Genomic DNA, 22,531 nt, shown 5'->3' with positions numbered 1-22,531 from the left:
TATACTTCACCCCAATGGCTCCAATAATGACACTTGGCTGCGGTAAGGACATGTCCAGTTACATGTATATGTAATCCAGTGCTCTTTGTTAATTTATTTGCCCAACTGTCTTAGTTAATTTGTTTACATCCATTTTTGTGCTAAGCGTAATGAAACCTAAACTGTGGAAAAAATATTGTTTTTATTGTGTCATTCCTTGGTTGCCGAGGGTGGGGATAGGGGTAGGGGTGTGTTGGCAAGCTTATGAAGATTATGAGAGCCTATCATATTACCGTGAATTCTTGGGGTCATCAGACTCTGTGGACAGAAGATACTACAACAATTCATGTTATCACTGGCTAACTCAGGATTTGGGCTGGGCCTTGTGGGATGTCTGTTCGAGACCGCAGACATCCACTCCTTTGCCAGATACTCTCTTGCTACTGACTCGTACAAGCCAAGTGCCCGGATGTCCATGGTCAGGAATAAGCTCTGAAATGTTGCAAAATTAACCTGTTATTTCTTTTCCACAAAACTCAATGGTACATGTATTGTAGATATATGTATAAGTGTGGTGAGTTATTGCTGAGCAGTCTGTACACACCTGTATGACGGGTTAATCACTCAAGTGAAGTAATAATCCTTGTTCTTTCCCTGAACGTAGATTGTATAAGGATGAGTCTTTTGCTGACATTCACAAAGTGGACGGCCTGCGAGGTGTATATATCGCGTCTCAGCTGAGGAACCATTCGTTGAGCCTTGAGAACCAGGTCAGCTACATTACCTTTGACAAAGGTGGTTTGTGGCAGCCTCTATTGGCCCCGCAGAAGGACTCGGGAGGGAAACCCAACTAACTGTGATCAGGTTCGTGCCATGCAAATGTCAGATATCCTCTGTTTGACCATAGTACTTATCTAGTCCATTATTATCTACACAGCTTTTGGCAAACCCCAGCCAATTTGTAAAGGTACTCACACTAACATGTTACTCTTTATAAATTTTTAGGGTTGGTGTCGGCTTTTTGAGGTGGGTTGGGTGGATGTAATACATTTTCATACTTTCGGGTGACCATGAAACCTTTCACGAATGTTTCAAAAGTTTTACGGTTGTTATTGTTTGCATCACAGTAGCTTTATATCACCCTATACCTTACAGCCATCGCATTCACGTGGTTTGCCAGTGGGCCACCATTCCATATCTGCATATCAGTCATGTGCAAGTGTACAAGATTTAATGCCAGGCAACCATAGAAGAATGTTTCCTGATTCATTGCGTATATACTATTTGAAATGATCTGTTAAGTTAGGAGGAGCTGTTCCCCCTTTATTATGCACAGCATTGCTTTGTATGGTCAACCTGTCCAGTCTCACACGGGAACAGTATCATCATTTGCCACTACATTAAATGACAATTACCGGAGTTTTTGTCCAGAACTTCCTGAAAACCAAATGGTAGTAACTGTCATTATGAACTATGACCACAGAGTATCAGTCTAATGGTTGTGTTCCAAATGTGTGCCTATAGATGAGAATGTGAATGGCATCTTTTAACTGTCAAATTGCTCATTGTAAATTTTTAAATGTCCTGGAAGGGCTTCCTGATGCATTAAATACTTGTATCTGTGCAATTCGCATTATTAGTCGTCAGCTGTTTGTAGCTGATCATCATGTTTCTCTCGCTTGTTTTTATGAATGTTAAAGTGTAGGTTTCTTGGTATTTCCAGTTACTGTGATTCGTCCACCGTTCTTCATGTTCTCATTGTGTTTAATCGGAAATTATGTTGGTGTACCGGTATTACGTATACCCTGTATACAATGCTGCAAAACCTCATGCGATCTTATTACCATATACAAATGATTCATGCTCAAAGATGAGCTGTTCACAAGTGTACTAGGGAGGTAACTTAAGGCTAGTTTTAAGATTCAAGCCAGACTTTAATTTTAATACACATTCGAACAGCTGACTTTGTATGAAAGTTTCAAACATTGTAAGGATGTGTAGTAATACCCGAATGAGAACATTTGCACATACCAGAATTCTTCTAATTTATCAAACCTTCTAATGATTAGGACACTCTCAAATACCCCCACCAAAAATGATTGTTAAAAGGATTAAGTATCCCTTCATTTCAAACCTGTAAGGATAGCCGCTGAGGGAATGATGTTAAGGTTGTCCAAAGAATTAGAATTGTTACGGTAATGATATTATGGAGTACGATTGGGAGGTTGAACGCACATTGTCTGCAGCATTTGTGTCAGTGGGTGGGGGTTCTGACACCATACTGTATTATCCATTGGGTGAAGTGTGATCATTCCCATTTCCTCATTGCCCACCTCTCATTCCAGCCCCTTGGGTATAAGAAGTATAAGCATGGGTTATTGAAGGTAAACCCTCATCACAGCCGCATGTTCATTCTCGCTTGTGATTGTTATGTCCCAGGCTGATTCCTTGTGCGTTCCATTCATTTGTGTTTCATTCCTTCTGTGCATATGTGTCTTTCTGGTTGGATCTGTAATGATGTGTACCTGTAGCCATCTCTTAATTGTAACATCACCCTTTCATACTGACAGCCCCGGCCCTATCAGGATGAAGAAATGTTCATATGATTCAGAATGGTAGTATGTGTTACCACTAATAAGAAAAACCTTATGTTTCCTGATTAAAAGCATTGCTCAGAATTTTTGCCCTGCAAATGGATTGAATTTTATTTTTAACAAGAAAGCAGTTGTGTGGAAGTATTCTGATGTGGTAGGCGGTGAGATTTTACCAATAGACATTGTTCCCATTCCGTACGTGTAAATGTATGTCTACTGTGCCTGTTTGAGCAACATTTAGCTCTGCAGCCAGTTTGATGGATTGTCAGTCCCTACTAACTGTTCGTCATTTGTGCATATGTGTAGTTGAGTTTTACATTCCAGTTTGAATTGAGTGATGTTATTGTTCTGATGTGAAATTCAAATATGTGTTGTTTGTTCATTGTGCTCATTTCCTTGACAATATTATAAACCAGAATGTCAGCTGCTTTTGCATGTGGATTTAAGGACATGTCCATCTGCTGTTTCAGTAGACCTTCTGTCATTGTAACTGAATGCTACATGCCACATGTATATGTTGGCAGCTGATAGAATACTTGTGTTTCAGCTTTCATTACATCCCGACATGTTTTCTGCCTCTGCTATTCTCCATGTTACATATTTAGAGTAAATTTGTAGATACTGTTTTACTAGTTTGTAAGTTTACAGTCAACGCAAGTTCTCATTGGAAAAGGTTGTAACTGTTATGAAGTATTTGCATAATGTTCATGTGGATTTCCTGATAAACATTTCTTTCTAGATGTTTATAGTGGCTAGCTGTCTGCAGATGAACTGATCATTCTTTTCTTTTCTTGTAATTGAAGTGTTTCCATACATGTTTAGCGGTATGTACCATATTTGAATGATGATGTAAAGTAGGTTTCTATTTAGAGGGGTTCAACACCTATGCTGAACACCGTAGGCTGTTTTCCCTTGAGTAGAAGGTTTGGTAATATCTGTTCTGTATTTCCTGACAATCAAATATTCATCATGTTCATAAGCTTAATTGCATCCAGCTAATCTGCTCTCTGTGTCTGCATTCACCACAAATAAATCTGTAACTATAGATTGGAAGGCATATTGTTAATAACGACTGTGTTTACATAACACAGATATTAAATGTTACATATATATGTGGAATCTTTGTTATTATCAGTCCAAACAATGCAGCCTTCACCTAAGTCAGGAGTTCAGTAAGCTTTACCCAGGCAGTAAGACGGTACCCATCCTGTCTAAGAAATCCGCCCCAGGACTCATCCTGGCCTCTGGTACCATGGGGAAGAATTTGAAGCGGCGACCTAATGTTTACTTGTCAAGGGATGCAGGGCTTCGCTGGAGGGAGGTGAGTACACCCTGCCCCACATATGTCTCTATACCATGACATTATGATGCTCATCATAGCCTGTCACAGGTCACCTGTGGATTGCTCTATTTTTATGGAAGTGGTTCTGTTCTTAAACACTATACGGACAGTACGAGTTCACTTATGATATGGACCTAAATTTTGACTTTGCCCAAGTGTCACATTCTGTTTTGAGAGTGCTGCTGTTGTTTAGAAGGAAGGATAATATCCTGCTGGAAAAGTGTGAGATTCAACACCAAAATTAATATTTTTAACATTTATTTGCCTTACAAAAATGCATGTTTTTGGGCAGAATTTTAGATTATTTACTGAACATGAAAGACCAGTGCATTATATCTGCAGATTTCACACAGATTGTCGACTTTTATAAATTTTATCAGTGATTGAGGATATGGTAGACATGTAAATCCATTACAGCAGAAGTTCTCTGTTGTGCCAACTGGCAATGTATGTTCAAAATCTGTATTACTGTTTGTTATATGTTCTGATTTCAGATCCAAAAAGGAAACTACTTCTATGCCTTTGGTGATTTTTGGGGGAGTGATTGTTGCTGTATCACAGTTTAGTTTAACAAACGAAATTTTGTGAGTATCACAACATGTGTGTGTGCACAATGTTGTCATATGTAATCCAAGAGAAAGCTGCTCTCTCTGTTTATCTGCCAATAGGGGAAAGTCGTATTAGATTATATCATACTTGGTTAGAAGGTTTATGATAATTGGAACAGTGTGTAGAATTCATTGCTGCTGTAGACATGTACACTAAACATAGTACAAGCTGTGTGTCTGGTTTAGTGGCACCAGCAGAAAGACATGCACAACATGGTTGTTCCAAATGGACATGGTGCATTTGGAGGGTTGTATTGTGTACACAGTTTATTTACTTTTTTACATGGACAGATGTACATGTTTGGCATTTCTGTGTGTTCCACATCATGAGAATACATCATGCAGTTAAAAAAATCTTCAATTCTTACATGTCCAAGAGGGAAATGTGTCCAGCTAAGGTACATGAATTTTGAGGACAGAGTGAGCAATGTGTTAGTGTGAGCCAGCAGTTAAATGGCTGTGTTGAACTCTTGTTTGAGTTGAACATGATCACCACATGTACATGGAGTTGTCAAAGCTATGGGCATGTTGAACTTTTCTAGGATTAACAAACTTGTGTTACAGGTGGATTTTAGGAGATTTTAGAGCAGTTTTGGCTCTTACTTTTGTTATTGTATTGTTTTAAAATAATGTTTACATGTCAAAGGGCAGCCATTTTGTGAATTACCCACCTCTGGTACTTTGTTGTTGTCTGCAGGATTTCAGTTTCTTTCTGAAGACATTCTTTCTATCTTTATCTCTAGGTACTCCAAGGACATCGGTGAGACATGGCATACATACCAGTTTGCCCCACATAAGATCCGTGTGTATGGCCTGTTAACAGAACCAGGGGAGAAGACAACAGTTTTCTCAATATTTGGTTCACATACTGGTGCTCACAACTGGTTGATTCTACAGGTGAATGTATCCAGTATATTTGGTGAGTGCTTTACTGCACGCTCGAAGTTACAGAAATTACATGAATGAAGGAATGATTATGGCTTGACATTGATTGATTGTTTTGTATTATTCTGTTATATTCCCACACCTGTCATATATTGCAGCATCATATGGGGTAGCACATGTTCCACATCTTCCTTCCCGTCATATCCTTCAGAAACATGCAGTTAGAATTATTACCCCATCCTGTCCACCAGAACCAATAGCGCCCATATTTAAAAATTTCAAACTACTAACGATGTTTCAAGATAAATATTCACCACGTCCTGCTTTCAGGTGCGTAAGCACTCGCATCATTCATTTTTACTGCCAATTCATTTACGAAACTTCTTTGTCATGCTATGTGATGATACAATACTAGAAATTGCAGTACAAATCTTTATTATCCTGTCTACTCATTTATCTTTTCATTCTGCCAGAATTAAAGGTCCCCGTGTGTGGAATATTGTTCCTCCTACAATCAAAAACTAGAAAATCTAATTCTTTGTTTAAGAGCAAAATTAAAGATTTTCTAATTCAGTAAAAAATATATACCATTAATTTGTAAGTGGTATGTTAATATTTGTATTATTGTGCAACTTTACAACATTTTGTTGTTTTTCATGTGGCCAATTAAACCCCATATTTAACTAGCGACAGCATGTGGGTGCGTTTAGTTTCACCTTGTTATTTCTATATACTAGAAATGTCAATTGTGATGTCAATTTTCTGTACTGATCATTTCAATAAATAATTTTTTAAAATCTATTAATCAGTGGGATTAAGAAAGCCTGTATGGGTTTTATTCCTGCCAACTATTTGATTACATCTTACGTTATACATTGATTTTGTACATATATTTAAATATACAGAAGGCATATAAATCATATTAGGTATATATTTTGGTGAAATTAATGAAATGAAAAAAACGAAAAGTCTCAACTTTTTGGAAACTTGCTGTACAATAGTCTGTAACACAGTTTCTTGAAGTAAAATGAGATAATTTTATTACCAGACATCAGGTTAATATTCCCACAGGGTGACTTTCTATTGTATGAAGTTGTAATTGGTTTGGCATCGCTGTTTCAGCTACAAAGTGTAACCCAGATGATGATTACAAGGAGTGGTCACTGTCAGATGACCAACACTTCAGTGGCTGTTTGCTGGGCAGAAAGACTGTGTTTTAAGCGCCGCACGCCTCATGCCAACTGCTACAGTGGCCCTGACTTTCAGCAGGTGACAGAAACGAGAAATTGTTCTTGCACCAGGCAAGACTATGAGTGGTGAGCAACTTGTTTCTTACATGTTTATAATGATAAAACCCATGTTCATATGCACTTAATGACTCCCATGTGCTTTGCACTAGCAGGAGTTAGTTCTTGGAAAAAGAGTGGTACTTTAATCTGGTCGTCCTTGTTTACCTCACCCGTAGACGTGACAGCCGTTGTGTAAGTTGAAAATCATTGAGTGTGGCTTGTAAACATTAGCCAGATATATCAGTAGTAGCTTCATTTTTTCACACAATAATGTATGATCACCTTGAGAAGTGTTCTGTCATGCATATTTGTCTACATGTCTGTTATTGTGCAAAGGTGTTAGCTTTCTTCTTCATAACCAAATTCAATCTGTCCTAATTACATTTATGACAATTGCATTTTTCCATTTGGTTGTTATCTCGAATCTTTGTTATGCACAGTGACCTTGGTTTTATGGAGGAGAGCCCATTGTACACGAGTACTGGTTGTGTGCCTGACCCAGATGCAAACCTGACGACTATCCATGAACAACAGCTAACTGCCCGCCAGGCACCTTCTACCGATATACTAAAGGGTGAGTCAAGGGAGATAACTGTAGGGAACAAGCTGATTACTGGAGGGCTAACACTTTTCCTGCAATGACAGCTGTGACGAGACTGGGCTGTACTACAGAGCTCTACCCGAGGGGTCGCTGTTTCAGGATGGACAAAGTCAGCAGGGACAAGAAGGCCAAAGACAGGCTTACTTGTACTGGTCTGTGATAACATGACAGGCAAAGATAAGCAACAACTCCTTGCTGTTGGAAATTAAAGTATCCCTGGTGTTTTCACTGTTTGAGAAAGCTGCCCATGCAGCATGACAGCAACAAAAACGCATGAAGGCCGTCTTTTTAACACACTGGTTCAATTAGATGGACAAGAAGATCATTTGGCAATAAAAAACAAAAAAACAAAGATCTGTTTGCTGCTAGATAACTGTACAGCCCACTCTACTGATGTATGACTGTATATCATCAAGCTTGTCTTCCTGCCTCCAAATACAACAGCTGAAATCCAGCCGTTCAATCATTGGATCATGATAAGCCTGGAAAGCTTGGGTCGGAGACCAGTGCTGTCCCAACATCATAATGGAGCTAGGCAGTGGAAATGATGTGACAGGGACTAATCTTGCCAAAAGTTCACATCATTCACATGATTAAATGGAAAAGGGAGAATGTGAAGCCAGAAACAATGTGGTGCTGTTCCTGCAAACCTGGTTTTTTCCACAACCTTGCAAGAGACAAAAAGACGATGTAGAACATGGAACATGTCAATGGCTCATTTTTTTTACTTTGTGAACTGTAATATGGGACATGCCGTGTATTTGGATAGAAACTAATGCAGCGAGTTTTAGGTGGTCATTTGACACTGAAGATGACAGTGAACCCATGTGTGACAACAAGTGAGATATACCCTCTCCACCAACCTCAGTTGAAGCCCTGAAACCCGTTTCCTACATTTGACGGTGCCTTGGACTTTAAGGACTTTGATGAGGTGGAAAAATATGCTTTAGCAGGATTCTTGTATGATTCAGACTTTTTTCATCACATGTGAAATTACAATTCGGGACAATGCTACACAGTGTTTAACATTCAAATACATATATTGTTAAGCTATGTTGATTAGGTGCAGAAAAGAGTTGCATGTAGCATGAATGCAAAATGAAACACCAATGTTAGGATTGTAATGGTGTTGTTCACTTCTCCAGTTCTGTTGTGTCGACCAAGTGACACAACTCCCATACATATATTAGTAAATTTGAATACATCTTTGAATTGCATATTTTCTTGTATTTACAATATGCAATAGTGTCCTATTGTATCTGACAGACATTTACTTCTTGATATGTCAAGCATGGTTTATAAATATCATACAAATCACACAACAGGCTGATAGTAAGTGTTTTCAAGTTAACTAACAAAACTTTTCCTTTTTTTTTTTTGAAAAGTGTTTAGATTCAGACATGTTTCGAAGGTTTGTGCAGTCATGGTACTGTTTATATTAAATTGGTGACTTTTTCTTAAGTTATTATTTCTTCACCGGCGTTTTCCTTGGATAAGCATAATGATTGTTTGAACTTGTTTCTCATCTCTGTATATACTATTCAGGAAAATGTTAGCTCATGATCATGATGACCCTGTTTCCTTTATCTTGTCAGGTATCGTCGGGTAGCTGGGGATACATGCCATGGAGGACAAGAGTACCGATATGAGGCCCTAATGTACTCCTGTCCGGTTGAAGGTAATCTGTTAACTCCATTGTCTTAGGTTAATAACATACACATGTGTCTCCTGGGCTTTCAGACGTGTTTTCATTCTTTGTGTTTTTGTGTTAAGCATGTGTTTTAAGCATGATTTTGACTGGTCTTCAAGCATAATTATTTATTATGGCTTTGGTAATTTAGCAAAATAACTGAAATGAATGCCCCCTTCAGATTGTGCTGAAAGGATTTACATCAGATGGTATAGATGTTTTTTTTTGTCCTTATACATGGTAGGATTGCTACAGAAGTCAAACTGTTTGACATTTAAATTTCGTATGATTGCTATAGAAGTCAAACTGTTGACATTTAAATTTCGTATGATTGCTACAGAAGTCAAACTGTTTGACATTTAAATTTCGTATGATTGCTATAGAAGTCAAACTGTTTGACATTTAAATTTCGTATGATTGCTATAGAAGTCAAACTGTTTGACATTTTAAATTTCGTATGATTGCTATAGAAGTCAAACTGTTTGACATTTAAATTTCGTATGATTGCTATAGAAGTCAAACTGTTTGACTTTTAAATTTCGTATGATTGCTATAGAAGTCAAACTGTTTGACATTTAAATTTCGTATGATTGCTATAGAAGTCAACTGTTTGACATTTTAATTTCGTATGATTGCTATAGAAGTCAAACTGTTTGACATTTAAATTTCGTATGATTGCTATAGAAGTCAAACTGTTTGACATTTAAATTTCGTATTTAAATTTGATATACAATTAAGGTTCATTTTGTGATGAGTTACTTAAGATAATAAACAGGGCTGATAAAATAAGATTTGGTTCCTTGGTAGCCAATCAGGAATGGCCAGATATCTGAGCATCGTGGTTCTTATTCAGCATACACAAAAGCAAAGGACATGAAAGAGTCTGATGCTTGACAATCTAGGTAATTTGTTCTGAAATGTCTGGTTGCATTTTTGCTCTTGTTGTGGTTTCAGAAAAGTCAGAGTTCCTGCTGTACAGTAATCGTCACCAGATCCACCGTGTGAAACTTGGTGGTGAGATGAGAGACACTGTGCTGGTGGAGCGTTTCCTGCAGAATGCCGTGGCGTTGGACTTTGACTATAAGGAAAACTGTCTCTTCTGGGCAGGACATTCTCTATGGACGTTATCAAAGTGAGATGATGGCTATCATCGTTAATGATGACAAAAGATAATTTGCTACACCTCAATGTGATGTATATATATATATATATATAATATATATATATATATAATTGATAGAATGGAATTTGCCTTTAGCTGACTGGTTATTACTAAGGCATTGTATTGTTAAAAAGACATAGTGAGGGAAAAATTTGGAGGAGAAAAGGCATTGAGCTTTCATTGTACCTTTAAAATCAGTAAAACTTGTGTAAACAGACCACAGCCAGTATTGCAAAAAAAATGTTGAATTTGACAAGATGTCGGTTTGTTGAGGGTTCCATGTGCAATGACGACAGTAGTCACTTCTAGGTACAGGTTGTACCGAAGAACCAGATGAAGTGAATTAAGTTTCATTTGTCTTTTATTATGTAGGGGACTACATATAAAAACCAAAGCGGTGTGAATGCAAGCAATTAAACATATTTGCACCTGCATAAAAGGCATTTCAGAGGCATTGTTTGTCAAATGAGGACTTTTTTTTCATACTCAGCATGGTAAAACTTCTTCCAACTAAGGATGTCACTGGCAGTAAATGGTCAAACATTGAACTTCTCAGAAATGTTCATGTTGGCATTTTCACTGTAGTAAAAAGCAAACCAGATTATCCTGACCCTTATCATTTAACTCTTGATTCTTTTAAAACAGAGTCTATAGAATTGGAATAGCTTTTCAAAGCCACTCCTGAGCTTACAACTAGTGCTGTTATTGATTGATTTTCTGTTCTGTGCTGTTCCAGCGCGTCTGCCTGAGGAATGAGACCCAGCTGACAACTATTGTACAAAACCATCTGGACACTGTTGAGGGCCTGGCCTTTGATTGGATGGGAGGCAATCTGTACTGGGTGGATGCAGCACTGAAGAAGATTGAAGTGGCAAGGAAGGATGGCAGGTTCCGCCTAGTTCTCATAAATGGAACGCAATATTTGGATAAGCCACGGGCCATTGCCCTTGATCCTCAGAACGGGTAAGAGACATGTGGAAGCATGTATGTGGTTTATATGACCTTAGTGGTGAGAATGAATAAATTGATGATTTTTCTTAGGATTCACTTTGTTTCACAAGAAAGTTTATGATCAACATTACTATAACACTCCTACTTGAAATAATAGTGTTTTTTTTCTCATCCTCTAGTTCTAAGTGTTGAGTACCATATCGCCAAAGATTAATGCCTCATCCGATTACCATCATTTATAAATGTCGCAGAGTTTACATGCTAAATTAACATTTTAAGCAGGAGACCATATTTTCCTCAAATGATCTGGATTTATACTTAAGGTTGCAGAGCATAGTTCAACACAAAGTTGTAAAATTTCATGTTTTCTTCAATTTATCTTTGTTGATAAAGGTTGCATCATGAAGTCATTACAAATCATCCTTATCAGGAAACCCAAGTACTTGTACACATATATACATGTACAAGGGAAATGACTGTGGAGGCCAGGAAGGTTTCATATATGGGTAGTAAGGATTTGGAAAATAAAGACTTTGTTCATTAGAAATTATATGCAACCTGGGATTCTGACAGCCAGGCATGTATAGAGCTGATTTTCACAGTTAAACAACCTCTTAGTTTATGTAGTAGTATGGTGTATTTATTTTCTATCTAAATTATCCTTGTGGCTATCATTGTATTTTCTCTGATAGATACATGTACTGGACAGACTGGTCAACGACTAACCCTCGTATCATGAAAGCCTCTATGGATGGCGATCACAGTACTATACAGACCATTGTCAACGGGTCAAGAAATGTGTACTGGCCTAATGGGTTAGCCATTGATCATCAGTTGAGTCATTTGTACTGGACTGATGCTCACCTGGACCGCATCATGCGCTCGGACCTTAATGGTCAGAACAGGGTGGTTCTTGTGAGTGGCACATCAGCTGTGCCCCACCCTTACTCCATAGCTGTGTATAAGGTGAGTTCATAGTTGCCATTGCTTGTGGAGAATTTTCAGTATCGTTGGAGTCAAATTTTACAGAGCTGATTTGCACACCATCGACTAAGATCAAACTTATTGCCTTCATTTACCCTGTAATTTCCATGGTCATGTTTTTTCCCCCTATGAAGGAAACTTTGTATTTTGTAAAGTACACAGTTCTGAATTTGATTGGTTGATTCATATGTAAGGGCAACATATCCTTGGTGTGCAATGTTTCAAACTATCTTTGTCAATTTATACCCTAAATTTTTGGCTTATTGTTCAAAGAAAGCTGCTGTCTTCAGTCTAAATCCTGCCTACCCCTGAAAACTTGTGGCAAACATTCTCTTGGTTAACCCCTAAATTGAACAGGTGCTGCCTGGATATGAAGCTGAGAACTTTTCACTGTGGTCATAAATTCTCAGTTTTTGTTAAATTTATTACATGTATATGAGGGAAGAAAGATATCACATCGAAGATGGGTGATTATGTTTGTGTTAGTTTTACCTGGTGCTCTCCTCTGTACTCAGCCTTAAGTTAAGTTTCGCCATTGGAAGTGAACTTTGTCCATCCTGTGATAAATAATTTTGATGAGATGAGTACATGTAACTGATTGTAGCGTACATCGATACGCTACCTGTATGGTAATGTTCTAACCACCCACACCTGATGCATGTAGTCCAGTTCCTGCTGGATATGCGATCTAAGGCATTAGGTTTCCTTCCACCATAATGCTGGCTGCCATCGTATAAGTGAAATATTCTTGAGTACGGCGTAGAACACCAATCAGATAAATAAATAAATTAGAGTAGCCCTTGATCAGTGAAGGTGTATATTTGAGTTCACTTTTAACAGGTCAGTATCTTGGGAGATAGGATGGTTCCTCAATGTCTGACAAAGATGGTACCTGTATAATGATCTTGTATGCCAACCAAAAACAAAATATAGAATAAGTCCAGTTATAACAGGTATTTTTATGTATGGTCTCCTCCCCCAGGATTTACTGTACTGGTCTGACTGGTCTTTCCGTGCAATCGTATCAGCTGATAAGTTGACAGGCCAGGGCAGATCTATCTTCATGAGGGTCAGCAGCATCATGGACATCAAAGTCCTGAACAAGAATTCACAGCAAGGTAAGCATCTACTCTTGTATGGTATAAGCAACGGCAAAGAATCAGAATGGAATGGATGCCAGGCTTTGCAATTTTTCATGCATTACAAGTAAAGTTCATTTTATAGTGTTTGGAAAATATACTATTTAATGTATGACTGATATGTGTCTCAGATTTTGAAACCTCATATGAATAAAAAGTTCTAAATTATGATAAAGATGATAGAGTAACTAGTCCAAGATACCAAGATACAGGATTAGATGCCTGGTTTTTAGACACCTACAAGATGCAGGCTTAGATATTTGGTTTAGGCACCTGCAGGATCCAGATTTACGTATACATGTCTGGGTTAGACACGTGCAAGGCCGATGTTTAGATGTCTGGTTTTAGACACCTGCAAGATGTAGGTTTAGATGTCTTTTTTTTTTTTTTAGACACCTAGATCCAGGTTTAGAAGTCTGATTTTAGACATGTGGAAGACGCTAGTTTAGATGTCTAATTTTAGACACCTGCAAGATCGAGGTTTAGACGTCTAGTTTTAGACACCTGCAAGATGTAGGTTTAGATGTCTGGTTTTTAGACACCTGCAACTTCCAGGTTTAGACCTCTGGTTCTAGACACCTGTAAGATACAAGGTTAGATGTCTGGTTTTTGACACCTGCAACTTGCAGGGTTAAGGTATCTGTTTTTAGACGCCCACAGGATCCAGATTTAGATGTCTGGTTTTAGACATCTGCAAGGTCCATGTTTAGATATCTAGTTTTAGACACCTGTAAGATACAGGTTTAGATGTCTGGTTTTCGACACCTGCAAAGTTAGATATCTGGTTTTAGACACCTGCAAGGTCCATGTTTAGATGTCAGGTTTTTAGACACCTGAAAGATCAAGGTTTAGATGTCAGGTTTTGGACACCTGCAAGATCGAAGTTCAGATGTCTGGTTTTCAACACCTGCAAGATGGAGGTTTAGAGGGTGGGTTTTAGACACCTGCAAGATGGAGGTTTAGATGTCTGGTTTTAGACACTTGCAGTATCGAGGTTTAGCTGTCAGGTTTTAGACATCTGTGAGATCGAAGTTTAGATGTCTGGTTTTAGACGCCTGCAGTATTGTTCTTGTTTTTGGACAGGGACAAACCCATGCTCTCAGGGCAACGCTGGCTGCAGTCAGCTGTGCCTTGCACGACCCTCTAGTCAGGACAAGTCGGCAATCTACACCTGTAAGTGTGGGGGAGACATGACGCGAGTGAGGTCAGCCACGGGTCAAAATGAAGACTGTGTCTGCCCAAAAAATGAGCGATTTGTCAACAACACTTGTATGGCAATGGGTGAGTTCGTCTGTGTGTTCCTACATGGTTCATCTACATGTGATGTAAGTTCTTCATACTAGCCACTTGCTCTGGCTAGATCTAGCTTCACGGGCCCTCTCTGGTGTCTCATATTTCCTGTCCATTACCTTATGCTGTGCCTACTTGACTTCAACCTTTATAATAATAACCTGAAAATCATCATATTTGTCCAATTTATAGTCCAATAAATAGTCCAATAAATCTACATGTACTTATATGTGGACTTGCCAAAACATCAGATTAATGTACCACGTAATTTTAGCCAGGCCTAATCCTAATGAAACTGTTCAACACACTATAAGTAGTTTGTCAGTATTAAACTTGTCAAAAGTTCTCTGTCTACCTTAAGCGCTGAGGGTTTGTGCACCAAAAAAATTGGTGTGACCGGTGTGTTCTAATACAGGTAACCATACCTGTGCCCCTCACGAGCTGACATGTACCAATTACAAGTGTGTGCCGCTGACGTGGAAATGTGACCATGATGATGACTGTGGAGATGGGTCGGACGAAACAAACTGTGGTAAGCTTCAAGAACCACTCTTCTGTTCAGAGTAGATATCTACCTGGGCTTCATTTGTGTGTGTATGTTGATGCGCTGTGTGCACATTAATTGCTGTAAAGTATAAAATTCATGACTTAGTGAATGGTGTATTAAAAGCAGTGTTAAAGTAACTGTTTGGGGTGATATCTCAAAAGTTACCGCATGTATTGAGCTGAGGTTCTGCACACATGTAAAACGCAGTAGCACGATGAGGATGTTTCATTGCTGATTCCATGTGTGCTAATTAATTAAGTTAAATTGGAATAACCATGATTTCATTACTTTATGTATTAGTAAATATAACAAATAAATTGGAGAAAAATATGATGGTCTACAAATAAAAAGTTAATTTTTTCATATAAATCTCTTTCATTCAAAGACTTGAAAGCTGTCAGAAAGTATATACTTGAGATGCATTTTATAAAGTTGTTCTTTCATGTTGACACTACATCCACAGAGCTGCTTAACTTAGAGCTTTTAAATTGAAGTGGCTAAGTATCTTTAAATGTATAGAAATTTGAGTTAAGTTTTGTCTGAAAGAATATAGGAAATTGCTTTCCCCATGCACACCATCCATGCCAATTTAATGTGATTTTTTTAGGTTACTACATGTGTCACTGTTTTATATGGTTTTTCTATGGTACCCTGTGCTAGCGCTACCAATCACCATTTGCACATTTTGTGAACATAATTTCAATTTTGCGAAATTATTTTCCGATAACATCACAACTTTGGTGAAGCAATGTCATCGTACTATGTTGCAAGAATATTTTATTTCAGGGGCATTTTCCTTTTTTATGGGTCTGTTGGTGAGAATCACCAGAGGCCCATTATAGAGGCATAAAAAAATGTGAAGAAATAGAACGAGAACAGCTAGTGTTCAGAAACACTTCAGTCTCGGGCAAGTTACCAAAGAATGAAATAATACTGCAAACCACTGCTATCAAAACATAATGAAAAGGTAAAGTTGTCAGTGAGTGAGTTATTGTAATAAACCCAGTATACCTACAAGTTAAGGTGTAATAAATCAGCCTTTGAGCGTGATTCAGATTCGGTCATCGTGAGGAAGAGCTGAAGTAATATATTTATCCCTGAAGTCGTAATTCTGGGCAATCAACATGTTCATCAGGGGGCCTCCGTGGCTCAGTCGGTTAGCGCGCTAGCGCAGCGTAATGACCCAGGAGCCTCTCACCAATGAGGTCGCTGTGAGTTCCAGCTCATGCTGGCTTCCTCTCCGGCCGTAAGTGGGAAGGTCTGTCAGCAACCTGCTGATGGTCGTGGGTTTCCCCAGGGCTGTGCCCGGTTTCCGCCCACCATAATGCTGGCCGCCGTTGTATAAGTGAAATATTCTTGAGTACCAATCAAATAAATCAACATGTTTATGCATATACTTGTAGTCCTATGTGTAAGTATCTCTGTAGCGGTAGATCTGTATAGACATGTACACGTATACACATGTATGTCAGTTATCTCAACCCCCTTCACTCAGTCAACTTCACACTTTTCAGGTGTATTGCTGGGGACAGAAAATAGTAAAGTGTTGAATGTTTTCAAAATATATGTGCTGGGGTAGGCTTAACCAGTGCTCCTTCTCTAGGAAAAGTAGGGAGTACCACACTACCTCTAAAAATTATCTGTAGCACTGCTCGACCCGTTGGCCTACTGCCCTATAGTTAATCTTCCTAATTGCTTGAATGCCAAAAAATTTTACACAAAGTTTTCATGGTCCGTTGAAAAAGTTATCTGTTAAATTATGGAATGAGCTGTTAAATACATTAGCTACTATTATATGTGATGAACATCTGAATATAATGCTGAAAAAAAAAAGGATGACAGATGGTACATGCGGTTTATGTGTCCTTGCCATATTCGTAATGTTGAGATACAACTATGCAATGCATGGACCAAAACGTATTTTATTATGATATGTTGCCTTGATCTGTTGCCACATAGGGCAGTGGTACAAATAATGAAGATTTTCATGCCCACACTATAACGAAAAAAATAGAAATGGTAATGATGTAGTTGCGAAAAAAATTTTGGAAAACATTGACAATCTTACAGTGTATTATAATGTGATGTTCTAGTGCAATGCAGTCTCTTAAAAGCCCTGTCATAATGAGGTGGGGGCTGTGTCCTCTGTTACAGACAGAATAACTGATAGACGCCTTTGTGAGTGGAGAAGACAAATAAATTGTACTAGAAGACAACTGGTCAGTAGTTACAAGAAAAATAAAAGTAGTAGAATAACAAAAGACCCATTTCACAGCCCTTGGGCTCTAGTACTCAATATTGTGTTGGAACCGGGAATTCTGCACACTCCACCATCAAACCGAAACCGAAAGTTTAGTCCGTACTTATTAAAGCATGCGGTTCATATTTAAGGGAAATAACGTAGGAAAAGCATCCGGTCTGTTGACATGTATATGCATGTGTGTTGAGTTGCTCTCCTTTACATCTCCGACACCATGTGTAGCTTGAGAGGGACAAGTTTATGTTGCCATCTCCTTTTGAGGAGATAGGAGAGGGTCAGGCTGTAAATATTAACTTCACATTTTATTATTTATGTACTGGCCCTGATAGCACAGTTGGTGGAGTGTGTACTTTGGACGCTTGGGCCGTTTCACACTTAAGACTTTAAAGAGGAAGTTGTAACTTTCTCGTTTGGCATTCAGCATTAAGGGGATAGGGCAACAACTTGTTGACCCATATCAGTATAAGGCCTCAGGCAGGACGGCTTACTGGCCTTTGGTAAGTCGTCTTAGTGAAGCAGCACTAGATAAGAGAGCGGTGGAAATCTGTCTGGCAGTAAGGAGGCAATATGACTCAGTGGTTATATGATTGAAAAATTGTTCAGTACCACGTTAAAACCCAAGCACTTGCTCACTCACTCACTATTATTTATTTATTTCACTGGTGTTTCGCACTGTACTCAAGATTGCATTTATATGATGGCAGCCAGCATTATGGTAGAGGAAATCTCCACAGAGGAAGCTAGTCTGAGCTTGAGGAACTCATCGTGACCGCACTGGTGATAGTCATGCATACAAAAATTCTAATCAGGTTGGGCCACATTGGCGAAAGGAAAAAAAGTCTAGTGCTAGCACAGTTACCATGACTGTTTCATGTAGTGTTTTTAGTTCCCACAACTGTTTTCATGTGTTGTTTTTAGGTTCCCACATCTATTTTCATGTGTTGTTTTTGGGTTCCCACAACTGTTTTCATGTGTTGTTTTTTGGTTCCCACAACTGTTTTCATGTGTTGTTTTTAGGTTATCATAACTGTTTTCATGTGCTATTTTAGGTTACATGACGGTTTTCATGTGCTGTTTTTAGGTTACCCTGACAGTTTTCATGTGCTGTTTTAGGCTACTATGGCAGTTTCATGTGCTGTTTTAAGTTATCCTGACAGTTTTTGTGTGCTGGTTTTAGGTTACCCTGGCAGTTGTCATATGCTGTGTTAGTTTACTATGGCAGTTTTCATGAGCTGTTTTAGGTTACTATGGCAGTTTTCATGTGCTGCTTTTAGGTTATCCTGACAGTTTTCATGTGCTGGTTTTTAGTTACCCTGACAGTTTTCATGTGCTGTTTTGGATTACCTTGACAGTTTTCATGTATTGGTTTTGGGTTACCCTGACAGTTTTCATGTGCTGTTTTTAGTTTACCATGACAGTTTTCATGTGTTGTTTTTAGTGTACTGTTACAGTTTTCATGTGCTATTTTTAGGTTACCGTGACAGTTTTCATGTGCTGTTTCAGGTTACCTTGACAGTTTTCATGTGCCGTTTTAGGTTTTTCGTGACAGTTTTCATGTGCTGTTTTAGGCTACTATGGCAGTTTTCAAGTGTTGTTTTGGTTATCCTGACATGTGCTGGTTTTACGTTTACCATGATAGTTTTCATGTGCTAGTTTGAGGTTATCTTGACAGTTTTTATGTGCTGGTTTTAGGTTACCATGACAGTTTTCATGTGCTGGTTTTAGGTTAATGTAACAGTTTTCATGTGGTGTTTTAGGTTATCTTGACAGTTTTCATGTGCTGTTGTTAGGTTACCATGACGGTTTCCATGTGCTGTTTTAGGTTTATCGTGTCAGTTTTCATGTGTGTTTTTAGGTTACTATGGCAGTTTTCATGTGCTGGTTTTAGGTTAACTTGACAGTTTTCATGTGCTGGTTTTCATGTGCTGGTTTTAGGTTAACTTGACAGTTTTCATGTGCTGGTTTTAGGTTACACTAGGAGTTTTCATGTGCTGTTTTAGGTTACCCTGAAAGTTTTCATGTGCTGTTTTAGGTTACCATAACTGTTTTCATGTGCTGCTTTAGGTTACTATGGCAATTTTCATGTGCTGTTTTTAGGTTACCATGACTGTGGCTCAGACATGTTCACATGTGACAACCGACATTGTATATCCAAAAATTGGGTGTGTGATCATGATGATGACTGCCATGATGGCTCGGATGAAAGAAAGTGTCGTAAGTGTAAACCATCTTTTATTTTCTCATATCCACTACTGCTGAGTACATTGTTGGAAATTTTATGAATGGGCATAATAATTTTTTGGGTGCGTGTGTCTTTCAGAATTGAAAGAAAACTAAGTATTTGAACAAAATGTTTTTTCTATTAAAACAAAAGCCAAAATAACTTGGTTTTATGTTTTTTGTAAATTGGACTTTATTGAATATTTTCAATTTGGTTACGACCTTCTTAACATTTTAAACCCTAGATTCTAAGAGATGAAGGAAGCAATGGTACATGTAACTGTTTGTATCTGTTTGTTTCAGACTATCGAAAGTGTGATGATCAGCAGTTCTCCTGTAGCAATGGCCGCTGTATCCCCATGCACTGGAAATGTGACCTGGACAATGACTGTCATGATGGCTCAGATGAGGAGAACTGTACTCTAGCAAGTCAGTCTCCAGGGCTCTATCCATTAAGCTATTCCTCACTCAAGTCAAAATTTAAAACTTACTGTTTAGTTTTTGGTACTGAAGTTAAAGTTTTTTCACATTTGTGAGATGGCCAAAATTTTAAATTATAAGACCCCAAAAATATGCTGAAATCATATTTCTAATTTTGACTGAAATCTAAAATGGCTTTATGAAATTGGCCCTTGGTTGGTCTTTATCAACCTGAAGTAAAGCCTTTAAAAATTACACTTACATGTACCTGAATGTTCTGTTTTTTTTTTTTTTGTTTTTCTTTTCGAACCCTTGAGCAGCTTCTCAGGCTTGATACATGTAATATTTAGACCACTTTGCAGTGTGATTTGGAAATGTTTTTGCAATGCAACTTTGTTTTGTTTTGTTTTTTGGACTTTTTAGAAAATGTTAACAAAATTTGGTTATACATATTTTAACACATTAATAAGTGTATCAGATGTTGACTGATGTTCTGTTACTGGTTTCAGAAACTTGCAGTCCTGAGCAGGTTCAGTGTGACGGTAGTGAGAGTACGTGTATCTCGCCGGCTTGGATCTGCGATGGGGGTATTGACTGCCCCAATGGCACAGACGAGCAGAACTGCCACAGCCATACCTGTAACCCCAGCCAGTTTGCCTGCAACAATAGCAAGTGTGTCATGACAAGTTTCTTCTGCGATGGTCACGATGACTGCGGGGACAACAGTGATGAACCAGACAGTTGCAGAAGTACTACTTCAATTCTTCTTTTATAAATGACTCAAGAGGCTATACTGGAGATTTTTGGCAAAAAATCCATATTTGCCAGCCAAATTTAATTTTGTGCATTCCACCTTTCACAAGTATTACCATTTTTTGAGTGACATATTTTCAGGCTTTGGTTTTTAAAAATTTTGTGAGAACAATCTGACGTGTCTTTCAGTGATCGTAAGCCGTTGTACTTTCACGCCAAAAGTTACCAGTGTAATCCATCGTATGGGACAAAAGGTTACGTACATTTACTTTTGTTTCTTCAGGACATTGACAAACTATTAAAACAAAAATGAATGGATGTTTTACTCTTAATACCTTACAGTTTTTCTGTGCTAATCCTGACTTCATTTCTTATTGAGACTTGGCATTTGCCTTGTAATTTGATGGAAGAGTTGTACTGTATGAATGGTATTCTCAGCACCCTTCATTTGGGTCATTGGCATGAACTACACTCATTAAAGTCCAATTTGGTGCCCATGTGTATTTTTACTTGGCATTTGCCTTGTAATTTGATGGAAGAGTTGTAATGTGTGAATGGTATTCTCAGCACCCTTCATTTGGGTCATTGGCATGAACTACACCCATGAAAGTCCAGTTTGGTGGCCATGTGTATTTTTACTTGGCATTTGCCTTGTAATTTGATGGAAGAGTTGTACTGTGTGAATGGTATTCTCAGCACCCTTCATTTGGGTCATTGGCCTGAAATACACTCATGACAGTCCAATTTGGTGGCCATAAGTATTTGGACTTGGCATTTGCCTTGTAATTTGATGGAAGAGTTTTACTGTATGAATGGTATTCTCAGCACCCTTCATTTGGGTCATTGACATGAACTACACTCATGAAAGTCCAATTTGGTGGCCATAAGTAAATGGACTTGGCATTTGCCTTGAAATTTGGTGGAAGAGTTGTACTGTGTGAATGGTATTCTCAGCACCCTTCATTTGGGTCATTGGCCTGAAATACACTCATGACAGTCCAATTTGGTGGCCATAAGTATTTGGACTTGGCATTTGCCTTGTAATTTGATGGAAGAGTTGTACTGTGTGAATGGTATTCTCAGCACCCTTCATTTGGGTCATTGGCATGAACTACACTCATTAAAGTCTAGTTTGGTGGCCATGTGTATTTTTACTTGGCATTTGCCTTGAAATTTGAGGGAAGAGTTGTACTGTGTGAATGATATTCTCAGCACCCTTCATTTGGGTCATTGGCATGAAATACACTCATGACAGTTCAATTTGGTGGCCATAAGTATATGGACTTGGCATTTGCCTTGAAATTTGGGGGAAGAGTTGTACTGTGTGAATGGTATTCTCAGCACCCTTCATTTGGGTCATTGGCCTGAAATACACTCATGACAGTCCAATTTGGTGGCCATAAGTATTTTTACTTGGCATGTGCCTTGTAATTTGATGGAAGAGTTGTACTGTATGAATGGTATTCTCAGCACCCTTCATTTGGGTCATTGGCCTGAAATACACTCATGACAGTCCAATTTGGTGGCCATAAGTATTTGGACTTGGCATTTGCCTTGAAATTTGGGGGAAGAGTTGTACTGTGTGAATGGTATTCTCAGCACCCTTCATTTGGGTCATTGGCCTGAAATACACTCATGACAGTCCAATTTGGTGGCCATAAGTATTTGGACTTGGCATTTGCCTTGAAATTTGGGGGAAGAGTTGTACTGTGTGAATGGTATTCTCAGCACCCTTCATTTGGGTCATTGGCCTGAAATACACTCATGACAGTCCAATTTGGTGGCTATAAGTACTTGGCATTTGCCTTGAAATTTGG

At 38.4% G+C, this 22,531-nt stretch overlaps 3 protein-coding genes across 3 annotated transcripts in view; all 3 read left to right on the top strand.

Annotated features, from left to right (window-relative positions):
* Positions 1-3,622: 3,622 nt before the first annotated feature.
* On the top strand, positions 3,623-6,628 carry LOC135464969 (sortilin-related receptor-like). The gene is given in 5 exon segments (XM_064742556.1): positions 3,623-3,894; positions 4,410-4,445; positions 4,447-4,499; positions 5,267-5,442; positions 6,531-6,628. Coding segments are annotated over 5 exon segments (573 nt in total). The 5' UTR covers positions 3,623-3,684.
* An 89-nt stretch (positions 6,629-6,717) lies between these two features.
* Positions 6,718-10,899, top strand: LOC135464957 (sortilin-related receptor-like). The gene is made up of 5 exons (XM_064742547.1): positions 6,718-6,724; positions 7,232-7,271; positions 8,894-8,976; positions 9,943-10,120; positions 10,887-10,899. The coding sequence occupies exons 1-5, from the start codon at positions 6,718-6,720 to the stop codon at positions 10,897-10,899; spliced, it is 321 nt and encodes a 106-aa protein (XP_064598617.1).
* The window catches only part of LOC135461929 (sortilin-related receptor-like), a 40,111-nt gene continuing 28,467 nt past the window's right edge, over positions 10,888-22,531 (top strand). The window contains exons 1-8 of the mRNA XM_064739217.1: positions 10,888-11,113; positions 11,794-12,067; positions 13,068-13,203; positions 14,308-14,505; positions 14,930-15,046; positions 19,419-19,535; positions 19,845-19,970; positions 20,471-20,710. Coding sequence (XP_064595287.1) covers positions 10,971-11,113; positions 11,794-12,067; positions 13,068-13,203; positions 14,308-14,505; positions 14,930-15,046; positions 19,419-19,535; positions 19,845-19,970; positions 20,471-20,710 — 1,351 coding nt within the window. The 5' untranslated portion in view covers positions 10,888-10,970. The remainder of the gene's footprint in view (positions 11,114-11,793; positions 12,068-13,067; positions 13,204-14,307; positions 14,506-14,929; positions 15,047-19,418; positions 19,536-19,844; positions 19,971-20,470; positions 20,711-22,531) is intronic.

Source organism: Liolophura sinensis, chromosome 1, assembly GCF_032854445.1.
Source record: "Liolophura sinensis isolate JHLJ2023 chromosome 1, CUHK_Ljap_v2, whole genome shotgun sequence".
NCBI classification, from domain to species: domain Eukaryota; kingdom Metazoa; phylum Mollusca; class Polyplacophora; order Chitonida; family Chitonidae; genus Liolophura; species Liolophura sinensis.
Note: the sequence above shows the minus strand (reverse complement) of the source record. Positions and strands in the feature narration are given on the sequence as shown.